Below are 19,919 nucleotides of genomic sequence, written 5' to 3' on the forward strand. Positions count from 1 at the left end.
TGGATGGGGCAAGGTGGGTACTAGTTTCATGGTGCAAAACAATTCATGGTTGGAGTGCCCAGGATTTGGACTAACCTACGATGGCGGCAGGAGGAATGAGAGAACTACAGGATATAGGCGGAAAGAGTGAAAATCAGCTATGATGCCAACTGGGATTCAGCAGGACAATGGGAAGGGACAGGCCTGCCCAACGAGAGGTCAGAGCACAGTATGCAGCGATGCAAACGGGAATAGAGCCGAGTGATTTATTTCATAGTGCGGCGTGTGTGATTCCAGGGCGATCCTGGGGGAATGAGGCCTGTTAAAACACGCAGGGTTGTTGAATTGCAGGTGGATGGTTCCACCTTTGCCAAGCGCGGAGAGGACGCAGGTTTCTCGGCACAAGGAATTTCTTCCCTCTCATGGGGGGAGGGACAGTGGTTTTGGTGCATGACATGGAAACGGAGTAGAAGTGCGACAAGGGGGAAGGGTGCATAAAAATAGCACTTGCTCTTGAACAAGAAGTCCACATGGGTGGACTGGACCACGGTCAGAGGTCAAAGTGTGTGGGAACTAAGGGCTATGGCGTTTCCCTACTTTGCCAGGAAATCCGCAACCATTCCCTTACTTTATTTCACCCAGAGCACCATTCCAGGAAGGCAGGGGAGAAGCATTTTATTCTTCTCACTTCTGCCCCCCTGGGGATTCGAACCGGGGCCCTGCTCACATCATACTGAGCCACGTCACACGTCACGGGCTGGCCAGCTTTCGTTGATGGGAATAGAGGAGACAGCTTGGGACACAAAGCTCATTCCCAAGCCGCGACATAGCCCCGTGCAGTCCAGCTGTCCGCCAGGCTGTCTGTACGGGCAGGTGTCCTCCGCATGTCCATCAAGGGGTGCAAATGGCGGGTGACTGGAAAGGGGGCGGTGCGTAAAGCTGCATGCCGACGGGGGCAAGGAGTAAGACTGGCTCTATGAACGCTTACTGGCCTTTTTCGCTGAATTACATTTCGCTGAATTGGTTTGCTGGTTTTGCCGCAGTTTTACCGCAAAAAGCAGGGAGAGCCCCCCTTCTATATACCTTACCATCTATCATTTTGAGGCAAGAACTCTTATTCAACAAAAGTGGGTAAGACCCTAAAACTGATCGTGATCATTTAAATGCATTTTATTTCACTGTTTTCTTCACAGTACTGCTGTAAAACACAGCATTCAGAAGGGCAACTATGGGCTGGTGGGCCAGAGGGGCCATCGATGCACTACTCCCACTGCCCCACACTTCAACCCCTGACTGAGGGGTGAAAAGGGGTTGGAAATTCTCGAGACAAGAGAGGACCGTTCAGTGGCATGAACATGGCACATGTTTGAGCATGATGAGCAAGGTGGCCATGCAGGAACCGTGGTGCTGATAACTGGGGGTGCCCAAAAGTGGGCAACACTTGATGTGTCAAATATACCGTAGGCCTCAGGGCTGCAGGCATAAGGGGGGTGACATCGAAGTGGTGAATGCATCCAAGAGATGGCACCAGACTCGTGTATTTACAGGAACCCATTCAAGATGGAGTTGGTGAAGGAAAGATGTGCAGTGCCAGGACCCATTGCTTTGCCACCGGGTGCATGGGAGGGAGTGCCCCTAAATGGTAGGCCGCAGCCGCCCTCGCAGTATATTTAGCACATGGCATAGAAGTGTATACCGGCTCAACCAATGAGGGACTCTGATAAAGAGATGTTGCTCCTAGGTGTGGCGGGAGGATAGCTAAGGGGCAAGACAACACAGAGCAACAATGGCTTGCATCTTGATCTGTGCTAAAAGACAGGTCTCCAGTGTTAAGCGCGTTATAAAAGAATTAGGTGTGGGGCGAGGCTCAGGGGACGCTCACCGAATGGTCTACATCCGGTAGAAGCACAGAGGAGCGGGACTGGGGGTCTGGTTGGTTCAAGCGGTGGTGGCACCTTCTTACCATTGGGCACTTCCCCCAACACAGGTTAGGATTTTGGGTTAACACGTATTACATATTCTGTGTCGTCATTCATTTATCACCTGTTGCATTTTGGTAAAATAAACGTGCCAGAATGCCTTCCCAAGCAGGAGTCCTGTCCCGCTCATTGGCCTTGCCGCCTGTGAGGCCCACCTCAGACTAACCCGCCTCGCAGAACCATAAAAGATGGCTTCATTGTTCAGTAGACGCCGCCTCCTGCACCTGCTACTCAGCAGGCCACATTGTCGGAGATTCAGGGCCATCTGCACAGCACATTGGTTAACCAAGAGCGAGGGGGTATGGGAGCCTCCCACCCCTCGCAGCACAAGCCCCCCAGAGTCAGATAGGTCTCCCATGAACAGGCCAGTTTATAATGAGCAGGTGTTTGCCAGCGGAATGGACGAGATTTGCGGTCCCTTAGGGAGCCAGAGACGCACACTCAAACAGACTTCTGGTTCCCAGGGCTCAAGCAAATGGCCGCTGTGCCACATGCCCCAGGAAGGAGTAGGGAAGGGGCGCAGCACAGGTTCAAATCACTGGAGAAGGGTGCCACATGTTCAATGCGTTGGACAAAGCTAGCAGGTCATCTAAACCAATGTGGTGCCGAGAAACCACCAAGGAAAGGAGCTTTCTGGAAGCCATGTGCCAGCAACACCTGTACGTATGCCAGCATGTGTACAGCCAGGCCTCTAGTACTTTGGGCAGGTAAGTAATCCTAGTTTACTGCTATGGGTGCATGGGAGCAACTCCGGGCTGGATTCAGCCTACACGTCTGAGAAGGGGATGCACCACTATACAATAGCCAAGTCACTGTTTGTATGTACAGCTAGGAGGCACAGCTGTAGAACAGCTAATTCCATTCTCATCAACTAGGGTTTTCCAACTCCAGGTCTGGAGGGCCGGATCCATGCCAGCTTTTCAGGTTACCCTCAATTAATATTCATGGTATCAATTTGCATACAATGCTTCTAAATGTATGCACATTTTTCCTCATGAATATTAATGATGGATATCCTGAAACCAGTCAGGATTCCGGCCCTCGAGGCCCGGAGTTGGACAACCCTTTTCTCTACATTACATTATCAGTAACCATTGGGTTGACTGATTGTTATGTACATACTATATTGGGTCAGACAACTGGCGACTGTGCCCCCTTTGCATAAATACTGATCTATTAATCTTAAGTGGTATTTTGAGGCGACAATATTACAAGAAACCGGAAGAAGATGCCAATGCATGCCACCACCCCATGCACAGAAGCTGGGCTTCCCCGCTCAGGTGGGACGTCATGAAAGCCCCGTCTCCCTGGCGACCATAGCCAGGAGCAGACTTGCCCTCCCCTCGGTAGGCGCTGGCGGCCAGTACTCACTCTCGGAGTCGCTGATGCCGCTGTCGCTGATGCTGGCAGTACTGCGCCGCTTCATGGTCTGCAGGTGCTCGTCGTACCGGAAGTGTCGCTTGTCGAAGGGAGAGGAGAAGTCTTCCATCACGGCATCGAACTCGCAAAGCACCTCGTGCAGCTCGTCGTCCTCGATGAAGGCTGTGGGTTCAGAGAGCAGGAGTTACACAACATCACAGCAACCCCAGCGCCCCATGGAACTGGCACCCGAGCACAGGAGCAAGCAAGCAAGCTCGCCAGGGCAGTGTCTCTAGGCCAAGTCCTGCACGGAGCAGGGCACGCACCAATGAACCGAGAGGCTCGTTTAAAGCAAAAGAATCTTTTAAGAGACACCAACATCCATCAACATTATATGCGTGCAACAAGAAACCATATAGGTGCTCCTGGACAATAGATTCATAAAGTAATCAGAGTCAGGGGATTACATTACAGGAGCCGTGTGATCTTGGGCAAACACCAGTTACTGTAGCATGTGCCCCTGTGTTCTGCATGAATGCACACATGGCATTTTAAACATCATGTGGCAAAATACCAAATACTGTTCGTGCTTTAAATCTACCTGAAGTGCAAAGTGTTGTCTGACCGGTGCTCCCGTGTCTGCCCCGTGTTAGCTTTATATTCAAAACGGTCCCCTTGGTCTGGAAGCCATCATTAATGTCTGCCCCCCCTGCAGCAGGCACGGGGTCGCCATCAGGGTCCAGCTAAGCCGCACACCTGCCTATGTTTACAATCTAAAATGAGGCCAATACTGCCCACACCCCAAACAGAAAAATAGTAAGGTGCAGGTACTCGTGTGTGTGTGTGTGGCCCTTTAAGCCACCCGTGCTGCTCAGGTGATGTGTTCAGACTGTTCCATTACCACACATGACTCGACCCCCTCCCCTCTCCCACAAGGGTCGGCATGCTGGGGGTTCCTGCACTAGTGGCATGCTGTGGTATAATTCTTTCTACATGACCTTGCAGGAGCTGATCAGTGAGATATCGGGAAAGGCAATGCATGTAGGAAGGACACCTCCATTTTGTGAAGTATCAAGATGCCAGAGGTCAGCAGGGCCACCGGCTGCATAAGGAGTTTGTGCACGAGAAGTGGGGACACAGAGTCTAAACAAGTGCGGTTTCTAGCAGTCCTGCTCTTTGGAAGCAGGGTCAAGACCGGTCTATGCCTAGTTTCTCATCTTGTGTCTGAGGACCTATTTATTTATTTAATGTCATTATTGTGCATTTGTAAGGCGCATATACATCAAGTAAATTGTGTTTGAAAGCGCCCAATGGAATGGATGGCTACCCAGGCATGGCCTACTGAGGGTGACCAGGACCCGTTTCAGAATGATGCATGGGGCCTGGGAAGGAGTGGTGGCCCTTGCTGCCACTTTTTCTCCGGGAAAACAAGTTAGCTGGGACAGCTTTTTGTATGGAGGGCAGACATTTCTCAAAGAGGTTCAACAATCACAGACAGGTTCCCCCGAACACCGATTGGGGCTTATAAGAAAAATCCTTCCATTCCCATTGGATGTGGGAGTGGGACAGTGCAGAGGTAGATCTCGAGCCCAGGAATACCCCCACCCAAAACCGCCTACAGCATTGCAAGCAGGCTGATGGTTGGCTTTCGATATCGGTGTTTCGCTTCACTGTTAGTAAAGCATAGCGACCAAAGGAAAGAAAAAACGGAATTCTCACAGAGCCTCAAACCGTTTCAAACTAAATACCATAGTGCCGCTGCCAAGATAATGCCCATCGATGAGAGTGATAGCTCAAGCATTTCTTGCCATTCTCGTTGGGCCACGTCAGGCCCCAGGCAGAGGTGTGTGTAGGGAGAGGCCTGGGATGGCACGTGCCACGTGCTACCCCTGAAATCTGATTGACCATCCCAGGTGCCACCCCATTGTCGTAAACTATGATCAACATCTGCGTGTGTGCTTGTAGTTCATGCCACCCCTGCATAGGTCAGTGCCCCACTGGGGCGACCCCAGAGCCTGGACACGCCACTGGCCCCATTCTTGTGGCAGGGGAGCTGGCTACCATTCCAGGGAGCCAGTGGAAGTGAAAGGAGCAGCGAGCAAACGCAGTTGAAAGCAGAGTCATTGTGGAGGCACTAGTCCCTTTCTATGCATAGTGCTTAGAGACAGGTCGTTTTGTTTTGCCCCAGTGTATTTCTCTCAATTTATTGCACACATGATTTTTCCAATCTCCGGTGTAAAGATTTACGCAGTGGCGTATAGCACGGGGGATGGACGGGAAGCTTGCCCCCCCACTAATCCTCCCACTCAAGTGGCTCTTTTAAGAGCCAGACAGGGACATATGGCATCGAGACAACTCTCCCGAACAGGAAAGGTGTACCGCTGGCAGGACAATGTCCTGAAATGGCAGGTCGGTCCCGCGATCGGCAGACCGCTTCGTAGGGACGGCAAAAGTCCCGCTTTTGCATTGGGCTGCCTGTGTGGGGGTACGCAGGACATGGCACCCATTCTGTCATTTCGGCCTGCCAGGGGCTCATACTCTCGAGCTCCGGGCGGCAGAGCCACTCTCAAAGGCACCTGACACTTTGCTCTGTGTCAACAGGACATTACAATGGGAGCCATTGGACAGCGATGGGATGAATGGGGCGGAGGGGGGGGGGCTATTTGCAGGGACTTCTGCCCCCTAAGAAATGTGAAAGGGGAGATCAGAAGTGAGAAGGGTGCATAATGCTGCATGATCTATGAAATAATGACTATGGTTTTAAAACCCAAGGGGGATTTGTTAGGCTCACATGAATCTGCATGAAGCTATTGTGACTTTGCATGCGGAAGGGGGAGACAACTAAAGTCATACTCTTATTGCCCAACATAGTTCTATGACGACGTAAATAGTGTAAAGTTAATTAGGAACGGTAAGGTTAGCTTATTATGTAATGTGCTTTTCTTCCAAGACATAGCTATAAATAAAGTATCATTTAAGCACATGAAATGCAAAGCAAAACCATAGTATCTATATCAACTAAATTTGGGAAGGTGTGTCCAGTTGCTTAAATAGTCCACATCCCGGTTTCACCATTGGAGCAAAGGTGTGATCCTGGGCAAAACATGTAATTGCACTGTGCCTTATCTGCAGCTCTATAAGTGATTCATTTCATAGCGTGTGTTAAAATGTCACGCTATTATAAACAAAAAAAACCTAATGACTATGGAGTTGCTCCCCTGTATCCTCTCTACTCCAAATTATTTACTAGATATTAGGCAATTTAGGTATTTTGCACCACAAACTTATTTTCCACTTGGCTTACTTATAGCAATTTATTATAAAGTCACTTCCACGGGGCGCCCAAGTATCACAGACTGATGACGCTCCTTGCAATGTCTTTTTCTGTGAAGCCGCTTCTCTTGGTGCAATCCATATGCAAATTACGAGGATTGCATGTATTTGCCCCACAAATAGGGTCTAGACCGCGCTGTAATAGATGCGATTCCTGCACCTGGAATGGTCCTGCAGTTTTATTTATTTGCAATGTGTATGTGTTAGAAAGCCTTCTGCCACTAATGCTAAAAAAAATATTTGGGGGTGCTGATGATACCATATGGAATCGCGCACATTGCTTTTTTGGGGAGGGGTAGCAGGACTTTTTTGTGGCTGCCCTCCCCCCCCCAACCCCCTATTCTTGCAATACAGGATATCTGCTAAAAACAGGAGATTCCATAAGAACCCATTGCAAATAACTGCCACAAGCGCAAGTAGCGTGAGGCATGTACAGTTCTTTACATGGAGAAAAAAAAGTGCTTTCAAGTGCATTCGCCAGGTTAACGCCCAATTGTGTAAAATGTATTGGAAATGACGAATATTGCAAAGTGCGCAGTGATGCGGGCGGTTCCTTCCAAGTAATCTATACATCTCCAAAATGCCCCCAACTCACGCGGCACCTGGAGCAGGGCGCGTGCTCCCCTCCACGTACACCAGAGCCTGCCATCCTGGCAACAGCACTGCGCAACCCGGAGCACCCAAAAGAACTCAAGGATGTACGCCAACCCCTGGGAACACCCGAATGGGCAAGTGAACAACGGATACCAGGAGACATTCATACGCAACGTGCCTTGCCACGGAATGTGGGAAGAGGAAGTAAATATTGGGCAAACTAAAGCGCGCTCGAAAAAAGTTGTCGACGTGCGCACAGAGTTTATTTTTTTCTTATGGTATAAGGCGCCACCTTCCGGAAGCCATTTTAAATACACCTAAGCACACATATTCTAATGGAATAAGCCAGTAATTCACCTCCATATGGCGAGATAAAAAAAAACAATGGAGTGAATACAGTACGAAAAGTCTCAGAAGTGGATGGCCCTAATAAGGACAGGTGGCAACACGTCCTAGAAGGTTTCTGAAAACCCGGGCACTAATTTAGTGTGAGATCTTCGCATTGTAACAACATCGCACGTACTTGTTCTCATGCACGTCAGCCCATTGATTTGTTAAATTCTGTTTTGGAGAATGAAGGGCTACTTCCGGTCATTTTTTGTCCGTGGCCCGAATTCGAGAGAGAGATCGAGAGACGTAAGCACTACAATAATTATGAGTATGCATACAAAAAAAGTGGAGATTTTTTTCCAGCTTCAAACATAAAGCCAACCACATCTCCCCCACCCCCAATACCAGCCACAACCCCCTCTCTCCCCCACCCCCAATACCAGCCACAAACCCCTCTCCCCCGCTTCAAACAGGTCTTGCTGCAGTGCGAGCTGATAACCAAACATATACCCTTTGAGATGTCTAAACTCAAGTATGCAAAATGCACACACCTCGCTGGTGCGCCTTCGTGTACAGGTGCCACATGAGTTTATTTGGGGGGTGAAGCACAGCCATCCGTTGATGGATGTTGTGGTGCTGTCTGCTCCACGCACATTCACATTGTCCCCTCACCCCTTCCGCGCCCCTGTTTGTAGTTTACAGTGAGGAGCAAGTGGGGGAATAGGACCCCCGCCCCCCATCCCATCCTGTTCAAGGGGAAAGGCAAGCGATGTCTGAGAAGATCCCATTGAATTCATAGGAAAATAACTTTTTGGGAGCGTAATCCCATCGGATTCTGCTGCGGACGCATCACACGCGGGTGGACGGGAGGGGCGGGGCCGCTTACCTTTGCCTGCAGATTTCACCTTGGGCGACTTCATGGCGCCGCGCCTCCTTCCAGTGCCCTTGTCAAGAGGAAGAAAAATCAAAGCCAAGTGCTGCGGGTCCTGCGCTGGGAGCGCACGCGTCACTAGTGCTCTGAAGCCGCCCGCTAAGCTCTGTGTACGCGCCAGCGCTCCCAGACCAGCCTTATAGTACAGTGCGCCTGGAGGCGGAGGCGCCACGGGGGTGGGGGAGGGGGCGTGGCGGTCTGGCTCGGCACCGGTGGGCGACACCTCCTGTGACGGCCAGCAACACGCCCCCAAAGACTCTTCAAGTGTGCCCTGACCTGTGCTCTTTTGAGTGTTGTGGTACAGCAGGGGGAAGAGGCAGACGCTGAACATTGTGGAGTGAAGTGAACGATTTGTTGGGTTGAATTCTGAAGTGTTGAAGGGAAGACCACACAAATGGGGAGGCGGGACTGGCTTGCATTCACCGGCTTACTTACACGCAACAACGTATATGGCGAAAGGAGAGCGCGCGCTCTGGCTGTGTATGTTCTCGACCGCTTAATGGCCGCCAGGTGGCAGCAGTCATCTCGAGCTCACGTCCACAAGCTCGGGGGAGACTGCCAGACCTCACTTGTTGACATTTTTCTTATCCCCCACAGTATGTCTAAATTGGGGCTGACACCCCTGCTCGCCTTGGTGTTCACAAGCTGTGTCGATGAGAAGAACTTCGCAAACATTCCAAAATAATCCGCCTTGGTGATGGCTTTGCAATGAATCACCGGTAGACTAACGCAGAAAGAAACATATCGTAGTGGTCACCTGTGAACTTAAACTTGAAATGCATGACCCAGGAGGAAACATGTCAGGATGCGATTATGATATAATATCAACTTGAATCGTGCATTCTGCTATTCTACTGCAAGCCTGTCCGCCACTTGTACCCGCAGACCCCTCACCCCGCCACCACATAGTGCTCTTGAAAGCCTTGCAGGCCTACGCCCACCTACTTTGCCCTAGCTGCCAGCCTATTAGCCCTTCATCACTGCGGCGCAATACAGGGTCACACGTAAGACACCCTCCTGCCTACCCAACAGCCTCTCCCGTCTCTCTAGACCCAGGGGTGCACAACTGATTTTGTCTGAGGATCGAATCCACCTGACATGCTGCCTATAGTGGGCCGAAAAGTAAACATAGGAGGGGCGTGGAGGAGCCACGGGGCAGGGCACGAAGCCTTTTCAACCCCCAATTTTTATTAGAACACATAGAAAAAGAACACCGTTTTGGAGATGTACCATCTTTATTTTTATTTAAAACTTACATTTTGTAGTACACATTTTACATTCCACTTTTATGATTTTTTGTTGTTGTTGCAAAGGACATATTGGCTCTAGAATAAATATGCAAATAATACAGGATGAAAAGACTGCACTCAAACATTTCACAAGTTATGTTGGTTTGGATTTGGAAGGCACAAGCTCTGCAATTTTGCACAGCAACTGGCACGGCTGTGAGTGAGCAATGCACCATGGGTATTTGGGAGATGAACAGTGAACCAGACATGCTTGATCAGTGAGAAACATTGCAGCGTTTCTCAGCTGTCAGTTTCTGGATCTCGGGCTCCAGTGATGTTGCTCCTACTATCGGGACAGCGAGTCTTGTCCTTAGGCTGAATTTATGTAGTTTCATTTGCAAAAAAAAGGTTCTCACAAATGTAAGTACTGCCAAACATAGATACCATCTTCAATGCTTCCCGTGACAGATTGGGGAATTGAGCAGTGTCCAGAAACTGATAGAAGACTAATAAAGGCATCTCTCTGTGCTTATGTTTGAGGGCACTACAGCACTGAAGTTCAATCACTTCCAGTTGAAGTTCAGGTTGCACACTGTCAACATCAGCAGAGAAAGGGTCTGCAAAAAGATTAAAAGAGGCTCGCTGGGATTTGAATTGTGAGAAACGATTCTCAAAAGAATTTTGCAGTTCCTTCAGGACCTTCACAGGCCGATACCATCCTACATACTTATCATGGGAGAAAACCTCTGCACATGCGGGGTAGTGTACCAGCATCCCTTTCTCCAGTTGGCCTGTCAGAAGCCTTAACTTTATTTCAAAGGCACAAATTGCCTCAAACAGATCCGATATGAGATTTTGGCTTCCTTGCAACTTTAAATTTAAATCATTGAAATGGCCTGTCAGGTCAGTCAGAAAAGCAAAGTCAGCTACCCAGTCCATATCTTGCATGACAGAAGTGTCCATTCCCTTTTCATCAAGGAATGCTTTTATTTCGTGGCGTAAAGCAAATAATCGCTTCAGCACATTGCCACGACTAAGCCATTGAACATCAGTGTGATATAGGACATCACCACCTGAAACAATATATTGTTTAAAGAGCGTGCACGGATACGATTAACAGTTTTCACAATGAAGTCCATGACTTCTGTGAATTTCAAATGTTTTGCACATAATGCCTCCTGTTGTATGATGCAGTGATCCTTTTTCATATGGACAGCCTTCTCGCCCAAGTGTCTTTTCAAGCAGCCAATAAAGCCATTTTGCTCCCCAACCATGACTGGTGCCCCACTAGTCGTCAGAGTATCCCATGACAAATGTAAATCATCGATGACTTTTTGAAAGGCATTTAAAATGTGAGCACCAGTAGTCCTGCCATGCAAAGACACCAGGGAAGCCAGTTCCTGAAATACTTTGCATTCGTTAATGACCACCCGAATGAAAATTAAGAGTTGGGCTGCGTCACTTGCATCTGTGCTCTCATCAAGGGCAGCTGAAAATAACTTGACATCCTTACATTGCATTTTCAGTTGGCTGTAACAATTGTCAGCCATGTCTACAATACGCCGCTGGATACTCATACGTGAAAGGGGAACATTTGTAAAAGCATCTTTTTTTCTTTACACACTGCTTCGCAACTCTCAATCAGGCATTCTTTTACGAAATCCCCATCAGTGAAAGGCCGTGCTGACCTTGCAATAAGCTGTACAATCTTATAACTCACAAAGGTGGCACATTCAGATTCTTTTATTTTCTTGGCAGTCCACTCATCCTTAAATTGATGGTGCTCCTGGTCAATCTTTTTTTTAACTGCACTGGCCATTGGCAGGGACATCTTTGGAGCAAAAACAGTGATGCAATGCACCCTGGGGCCTGTGTACTGAGATGGAGTACTAACGGTAAAGGCCGATACCATCCTACATACTTATCATGGGAGAAAACCTCTGCACATGCGGGGTAGTGTACCAGCATCCCTTTCTCCAGTTGGCCTGTCAGAAGCCTTAACTTTATTTCAAAGGCACAAATTGCCTCAAACAGATCCGATATGAGATTTTGGCTTCCTTGCAACTTTAAATTTAAATCATTGAAATGGCCTGTCAGGTCAGTCAGAAAAGCAAAGTCAGCTACCCAGTCCATATCTTGCATGACAGAAGTGTCCATTCCCTTTTCATCAAGGAATGCTTTTATTTCGTGGCGTAAAGCAAATAATCGCTTCAGCACATTGCCACGACTAAGCCATTGAACATCAGTGTGATATAGGACATCACCACCTGAAACAATATATTGTTTAAAGAGCGTGCACGGATACAATTAACAGTTTTCACAATGAAGTCCATGACTTCTGTGAATTTCAAATGTTTTGCACATAATGCCTCCTGTTGTATGATGCAGTGATCCTTTTTCATATGGACAGCCTTCTCGCCCAAGTGTCTTTTCAAGCAGCCAATAAAGCCATTTTGCTCCCCAACCATGACTGGTGCCCCACTAGTCGTCAGAGTATCCCATGACAAATGTAAATCATCGATGACTTTTTGAAAGGCATTTAAAATGTGAGCACCAGTAGTCCTGCCATGCAAAGACACCAGGGAAGCCAGTTCCTGAAATACTTTGCATTCGTTAATGACCACCCGAATGAAAATTAAGAGTTGGGCTGCGTCACTTGCATCTGTGCTCTCATCAAGGGCAGCTGAAAATAACTTGACATCCTTACATTGCATTTTCAGTTGGCTGTAACAATTGTCAGCCATGTCTACAATACGCCGCTGGATACTCATACGTGAAAGGGGAACATTTGTAAAAGCATCTTTTTTTCTTTACACACTGCTTCGCAACTCTCAATCAGGCATTCTTTTACGAAATCCCCATCAGTGAAAGGCCGTGCTGACCTTGCAATAAGCTGTACAATCTTATAACTCACAAAGGTGGCACATTCAGATTCTTTTATTTTCTTGGCAGTCCACTCATCCTTAAATTGATGGTGCTCCTGGTCAATCTTTTTTTTAACTGCACTGGCCATTGGCAGGGACATCTTTGGAGCAAAAACAGTGATGCAATGCACCCTGGGGCCTGTGTACTGAGATGGAGTACTAACGATAAAGGGCAGGTTCAGTGGTACTTCGGGGAAGATAAAAAATCCACTGTTATGCTTCCACTATGAAGGACCAAGCGTAGAGCATATACAAATGATATACTTTTTAGACAAGCCTAGAAGCGACAAAAGAACAAGATCAGATAAAGCACATAGCCTTGCCAGCGCACCTTTTCATGCACTCATTGATGGATACTTCCTTCAGGATCAGCGGGCTGCATTGCACATCAAACTGCTATGTTTGAGATTAACGTGGTAAATGCAGGGATTGGCAGGCCCTACTACAGTAGCCATTTGAAATTGTGGCAGAGCTGCGCCATACACATCTCACCTGCGAAACAAACATTGAGCCAGAGCACAAATTGTAGAAACCGGCACAAATGCACCGTTGGAAGCCTCAACTTTCTAGAAAAGTCATTTTTGCAAAACTAAAACTGCCATAAGGTGAACATGACCTGGAAAGTCAGTGCTCAAGATAGGAAGGCAGTGTCGGGCACATTGTGGAGCAGCACTACCGCACCCTTCTGTGTTAAGGCTTCAAACTTGCCTGGACAGTGTTCATTCCATAGGGGTGGGTATTTGTAGTTCTTTCCATTTAGTTATTGCATTTGATCTGTTAAATAAAGTATGTATATTGTATAGACCCTTGATTGGACGTTCCGTTATTTTGGGCTGCTATACTTTGCTGTTTGAGTCGGCCATACTCTTGGGAGTAATGCCTTCGTTGGGTCAGGTTTCAACAAAAGGCAAAGGAGGTACATCTCTTAATGTTGCTTGTTTTTGCTTTATGTTGTTCAAAGTGCCACGCAAAGAACCCAAGCTACTGTAGTGTCATAAGAAACAGTTTTTACCTGGTCGGGAGTCTGAAGTCTACGTTTGTTCCCAGTTTCTAGGCTGTCTGCATGAAGGTGGTTTCCTGGCACTTTCTTGATCGTTCCCCTGTCTGCTGCCTTGTCTACCTGGAATTGGGAGATGAGATCGCAACATTGGAAAACATCACCCACCACCACATGAGGCTACCAACCGAAAATGCACCTACGCTAAGTGACTGGCTACTCCCGCTCAGTCCTACTTACAAACCCCACCACCCTTCTTGAATTACAGATCCGCCAGAGTGCCAAGAGATCACACAGGTGCCAACAGTGTGCAGTACAAGAACCTTTAACATAGCACAACATAACAGCCATCTCACTGCCTCTTCACAGTGCAGTGCAAGCACTCCTTGGAAGTGCTGCAATACATTTAACGAGGCAGTGTGAGCACTCCTCAACAAGGTTGCAAAACCTCATTGTTACTCAGTTGTCAGAGCACAATTCTCTACCTGCCTTGAACGTGCAACTTAAATGTGTAGCAGAAATTGAAACTTAGTCATTAGTTTGTGGTTGTTTGAGTTTATGTAGCAGGAGGGAAAAGACTGGATTGGAAGGTATCAAATGTGTGTCTACTGTGAATACTCCCTATGGGTCTCATTACGAGTATGGAGGCAGCCGGGCATGGCTGCCTCCATACCGGGGTCCTAGTACCGGGTTCCTTCAATGAGGAATAACTGGGTAATTCCGACTTTGGAGGACCCAGTAATTCCTCCTTGAAGGAACCCATCCCCATTCCCACTTGAGCCCCCTTAGGGCTCAATGGGAATGGGGAGGGAGCTAATAATGGGCCCGTTAATAACGGCACGTTATTAGGTCCCTGTTCCCCTCGCGGGACCCGCTAAGGACGCCTGGTTGTACCAGGCATCCTTACCGGGTCCTGCAAAGGGAACCTCATAATAGGGTGCCCCGTAATGAAGGGTGCCGGTCCCGGACCGGCACCCTTCATTACGGGAGCACCTGCCTCGTAATGAGGCCCTATGTCTCAAAGGTGGGAAAGATACCCAGTAAGTGAACTGGTTAATTACTAACAATCTATCTTCAAATCAATTAGACCCATGCTTATAAATACAATTGCATGCAAAAATAGTTTAAATCTGCAGCCAACGTGTTTCAGACTATTGTCCTTTTTCAATGCAATATACATTTTAAGTCCATGAAGAATATTCTGAAATTCAAACATGTGGTCACGTGCAAATGAAAATGGCGGTTAGAGGGTTGTTGATCATTTTAATCTAGGGAGTGCACTGTCAACTCCCTAGAGTGTAAACTCCCTAGAGTGTAACAAGCATGCGCCATGCACCCATACAGACCCAAACCTCCCACCCCCCAACTCAGCATACAACTAACAAGCATACACCAGGCACCCATACAGACCCTAACCGCCCACCCTCCAACTCAGCATACAACTAACAAGCATACACCATGCACCCATACAGACCTGAACCCCCCACCCCAGCATACAAATTAACAAGCATACGCCATGCACCCATACAGACCCAAACCTCCCACCCCCCAACTCAGCGTACAATTAACAAGCATACACCATGCACCCATACAGACCCGAACCCCCCAACTCAGCATACAACTAACAAGCATACACCATGCACCCATACAGACCTGAACCCCCCACCCCAGCATACAAATTAACAAGCATACACCATGCACCCATACAGACCCAAACCCCCCACCCCAGCATACAGACTAACAAGCATACACCATACACACATAAAGACTTGAACCCTCTATCCCCCGACTCAGCATACAGCTAACAAGCATACACCATGCACCCATACAGATCCGAACCCCCCACCCCAGCATAAAAATTAACAAGCATATACCATGCACCCATACAGACTTGAACCTCCCACTCCCCAACTCAGCATACAACTAACAAGCATATACCATGCACCCATACAGACCCGAATCCCCCAACTCAGCATACAAACTAACAAGCATACACCATGTACCCATACATACCCGAACCCCCACACCCCAACTCAGCATACAACTAACAAGCATACATCATGCACCCATACAGACCTGAACCCCCGACCCCCAACTCATCATACAACTAACAATCATACACCAATCTCCCATACAGATGCAATCCCCCACCCCAGTATACAAACTAACAAGCATACACCATGCACCCATAAAGACCCGAACCCTGTAAGTGATTTCAATCTGGCATACATCCAAGTCACGCCCAGCGTGTAGTGCACAATTGAAACCCTTATTTATTTTTATCTATACGTTCAATATTCTGAACGATATACCACTCCTATCACACTGTTTCTCCTGGAACCCCCCCCACTCCGGTCACACTGAACCAGGAATCAGGCTAGTTTGCAAAGGTAAATATTTATTTATGTATTTAAAATATAATCACAATGGGCCTCATTACACGGGTGGCGGAGAACCATGGCGCTATTAGCGCCATGGTTCATGCCAGTAAAATACCGGCACCGCCTTGGTGGAAAGGGGAATTACCGCCACATTCCAAGGTCGGCGGGGCGGTAATTCCCCCTTCCACCATTGCCCTTCCCCATTCCCATTTTTGCCCCATAGGGCATAATGGGAATGGGGAAGGCGCTAATTACGGTACCGCAAATTGCAGTACCGTAATTAGCACCCTGGGTCCCTTTGCAGGTTGGTTTTTAACGCCTGCAAAAAGCAGGCGTTAAATTCCCCAACCCGCAAAGGGACCTCGTAGTAAGGCTGTAAGGATTTACCGGTACCGGTAAAATACCGGTACCGGTAAATCCTTACCGTCATCCGTGTAATGAGGCCCAATATCTTTTAATAGGTAAACAACAATCACCAATGGGGAATAGGTAAACAACAATCACCAATGGGGTGACAGAACACTGAATGATATCTTTAATACACTAAGAATCAAGTAATGAGCACAAAACGAATGCAGCACCGAAAAGAATACTTTTGAATTGGTGTATAACAGATGGCACTATGGTTAGGAGTTCCCCCTGCAACACCCCTCAACCCACCAATAGGCAATGTAAAGAGATGGGAGGAGGGAGCAGGTATTCAGGAATAGCACAAATCAAACAGAATATGAGACCCACCTTCCCCCTTCAAACACAAGAGAAAAAAGGAATTGACTTTTCAGCTGTCAGGATGGCTTTGAAATTGTCTTTGGAATTGACTGAGCAAAAACACCAAATGTGGTCAAAAATACTTAAATTGTCATAAATACTTATGGAAGCCTCTTTGAACAGCTGCAAACAATCACAAACAATGATTTAGTCAACAGAAAACAAATGAAATCTCAAAGTCCAAGTCGGAAATAAATTACAGCTATTTCACATTTGTAAAATTTCTCAGAATGTAAATTCGCGGCAAACTTTTCCATACGCGATATTCCCTATAACGGGAGAATCGTAGGAGTTGAAATTTAATTTCTATCATAAAAAGAGAGGGAGTTATAAAGGTTTTAGTAAAGGTAGTTTTGGTAAAATAGGCGCGAGAATGGAAAAAAGAAATGCACTTTTGAGAAAGGCAGATGGGTTGATTACAATAGATTATGACTATAAAAAGCGAATGCCACAGATGGATCTTACAGTCATGTGATCAGCGTGACCCGCCTGTTGTGGATACTCTACTTCTTCAGATGAGAAAAGAGTCAGCGCAAAGATAGTTCTAGCAACACTATGGCTCTGAATTAAAAATGGGATGGGTTTGAGATACGGATACGACAATGCAAATATACTACGGGTCACAGTTCTTCCTATTAATACTCACAAGACAAGTTATTAAATAGGACTGTCAGTTCTGGTAATGGATTGGATCTGGTCTAGGAAGAACAGCACATCAGGCACGGGATCGGGTCAGCTAGGCCGGTCACCAGATTTGCACAGGATCAGCCCTCCTAGTCTGTGAATATTTCAATCAGCTGGATGGCGAGTTCCTCAGGCAAGCCTAGTGGTAGCAAGCCAGAGGGTTCAAAGGCCTTCTCACACCACAGCGCTTCACTGGGTAGCAAGAATAGTTTTGAGGATTAGGCCTTGCAGAAAGTCAATAGTTCTCTATTGCTTGCAAGAGTCTTGGCATCTGGATCTGGTAACATGTTAAAGCTGGATGTAGAATGCTGGATCAGAGTGCTTCACCTGAATCAGGAAAGTGAGTGGATCTGTGAGTCCCTATGTGTTGTCAGCTGTCTCTATTTATGCTTTAAAATGACATCACAAAATGGTATATGGGCCAGCTTAGCTAAGCTTGCCCCTGTGATCTGGGATTGGATGAGAAATTCATCTCTGCCTTGCATTTGAGTGATTGGATCCAGGCCTGATGATGTCACAATTTGTAGTTTGCTTTACAGTTCTCAAAGACCTCCTGTAATGCATCAACCATGGAAGGTATGGAGCCGATGGAGACACACCTAAGATGGATCGAGAAGTGCCAGTCAGCAGTCTATGCCTTATTCCAAGATGGCCGCCGCAACATATATACGTCACACGTCACACCGATGCGTTGTATCGTCGCTTTCCTTGTAGGAAACTTCTAACGCTCAGTTCTCGTACTTGCTAGCCCTAACAGTATCTTTCTACCTTTTTCCCTTTCCATTGCTTCTCCATATTTCTAGCACTTCCTAGGTGTTTTCCGCTATTCGGGTGAGGGTATATCGATTTGCTGTCTCGACTCACGGAGGAGGTAAGGGTTATTCGGTCTCTCTCTGTTTACTATCTACGCTAACCTTACTCTTACTCCTCCTGTCTTCCCTGTTCCTCATCTTACTGCTCCATCTCCTACTTTTGTGTTGTTCTATCACACTTCCCTGTAGCGCTCTTTCAGAGGAGATCGCACCCCTCTGGCGTACCTCACCCTCCTCTTTTCGAGCATTTCACTTACCTTACGCCCGGCTGCTTCCATCTGGGTCAGTCGGCAGGATTGCCGGCAGTATTCCTTCCTAGCGGGAGGGTGGATTCACGGCGGCTTTCCTTTCCGGCCAACGGTGGAGCGGTACTGCTTGTTTATGGCAGACCTAGACTTCATCTATATAATACTCTGAACAATCAGTAACATCATATTTACAATCAGAAGAAGAGTGGTATAATTCCACACAAGCCACACTTTCAACCTCGGTCTTCTTACCTACCATTCTTCAAGAAGAAAGAGACTTCTTTGCAGGGTTTTTTCCGCCAACCGGCTTTTTCCCTGTTTTAGGACTGGCTCCTTGGGGGTCTCCGGGACCTGGTTCCATCCTGTCACGACAGCCTCTGAAGAGCCACGCCCCTATTTGCATCGTAAGAAGGATAAGAAGGAGAGGAAGACAAGAAGACTCCGTAAGAAGAAGGAGACAGAACAATCCACAGACTCAACAGAAGAAAGAGGTGAGCTGGAATTAAGGGAAGAGGTTAAGGACAGTGTCCTGCATGACACCTCACTTTAGCTACTGGTCTCAAAATCAGATTTTATACTAAACATATATTTCTACATTGGTCACTTTTACACAAATCACACACAAAGATGCCATATTTTATGTAGTAGCTGTTCATTAAAATCTCACAGCTGTAGGATCTTGTTTCAACTTTCTACAGAATTTAGTCCTTTTTGCTATGAACACAATTTCCAAACGTTATGCACATTTCCACAAATGCGTGTGTGTAACATAGGGATGTGTGCGTAAACTTTCAAAATTCTAGGATTCATACATTTCACATAAAACTACATATATTGCCATTCCTGTCCAGAACGTGTTACACGGTTCTGCCGCCTCTTAAAATGTGCAGCCAAAATTAGACTAGCAAATATGTCCTTGATATATTTTTCACCATTTTGAATCACAAGTTATGAGTCTTTTAAAAATTGTTCTTTGTTCATGCTTAACAGCAAATGGTACGCCCCTTTTTTTCTCCCTTTAGTCCGGGGGCATCCCCCTCCTGGTTTGTTCCTTCCAGGAGCCATTTACGACCCTCTCACACCACCGTTTCCTGACTGAAGGGCCTGCTATTGTTAATTCTCTTTCTGTAGACAAGAGTCTGGGCTAACCCACAATTAGCAACTCCCCGTGAGTTTCAGCTGAGAGGATATCCCTCCTCTTGGGAGACCTCTTTGTCCACTTCCAAAGGGTTGCAGCTCAGCCAAGCTAATTTATTCTTAATTAAAATCCAGGAAAAACCACATTTGTTGCATCAAACATAAATACACTACTTTCTTAGCTTTAACTCTGTGGGATAAAAAGCAACTGAGATCTGTATTCTTTTTTGCAAC

General features: G+C 47.2%; 1 protein-coding gene across 2 annotated transcripts in view; it reads right to left on the minus strand.

Moving 5' to 3' along the window:
- The window catches only part of RGCC (regulator of cell cycle), a 28,418-nt gene extending 19,778 nt beyond the window's left edge, over positions 1 to 8,640 (minus strand). Inside the window, exons 1-2 of one of the 2 annotated variants that reach the window (XM_069640797.1) lie at positions 8,461 to 8,638; positions 3,330 to 3,500 (exon numbers count right to left, since the gene is read on the minus strand). In XM_069640797.1, the coding sequence (XP_069496898.1) occupies positions 3,330 to 3,500; positions 8,461 to 8,494 (205 nt within the window). In that variant the 5' untranslated portion in view covers positions 8,495 to 8,638. Of the gene's footprint in view, positions 1 to 3,329; positions 3,501 to 8,460 lie in introns of both variants that reach the window. The other variant, XM_069640798.1, reaches the window with a different exon arrangement.
- Positions 8,641 to 19,919: the final 11,279 nt, after the last annotated feature.

This window comes from Ambystoma mexicanum, chromosome 7q (genome assembly GCF_040938575.1).
Source record: "Ambystoma mexicanum isolate Mex_15411 chromosome 7q, UKY_AmexF1_1, whole genome shotgun sequence".
Lineage (NCBI taxonomy): Eukaryota > Metazoa > Chordata > Amphibia > Caudata > Ambystomatidae > Ambystoma > Ambystoma mexicanum.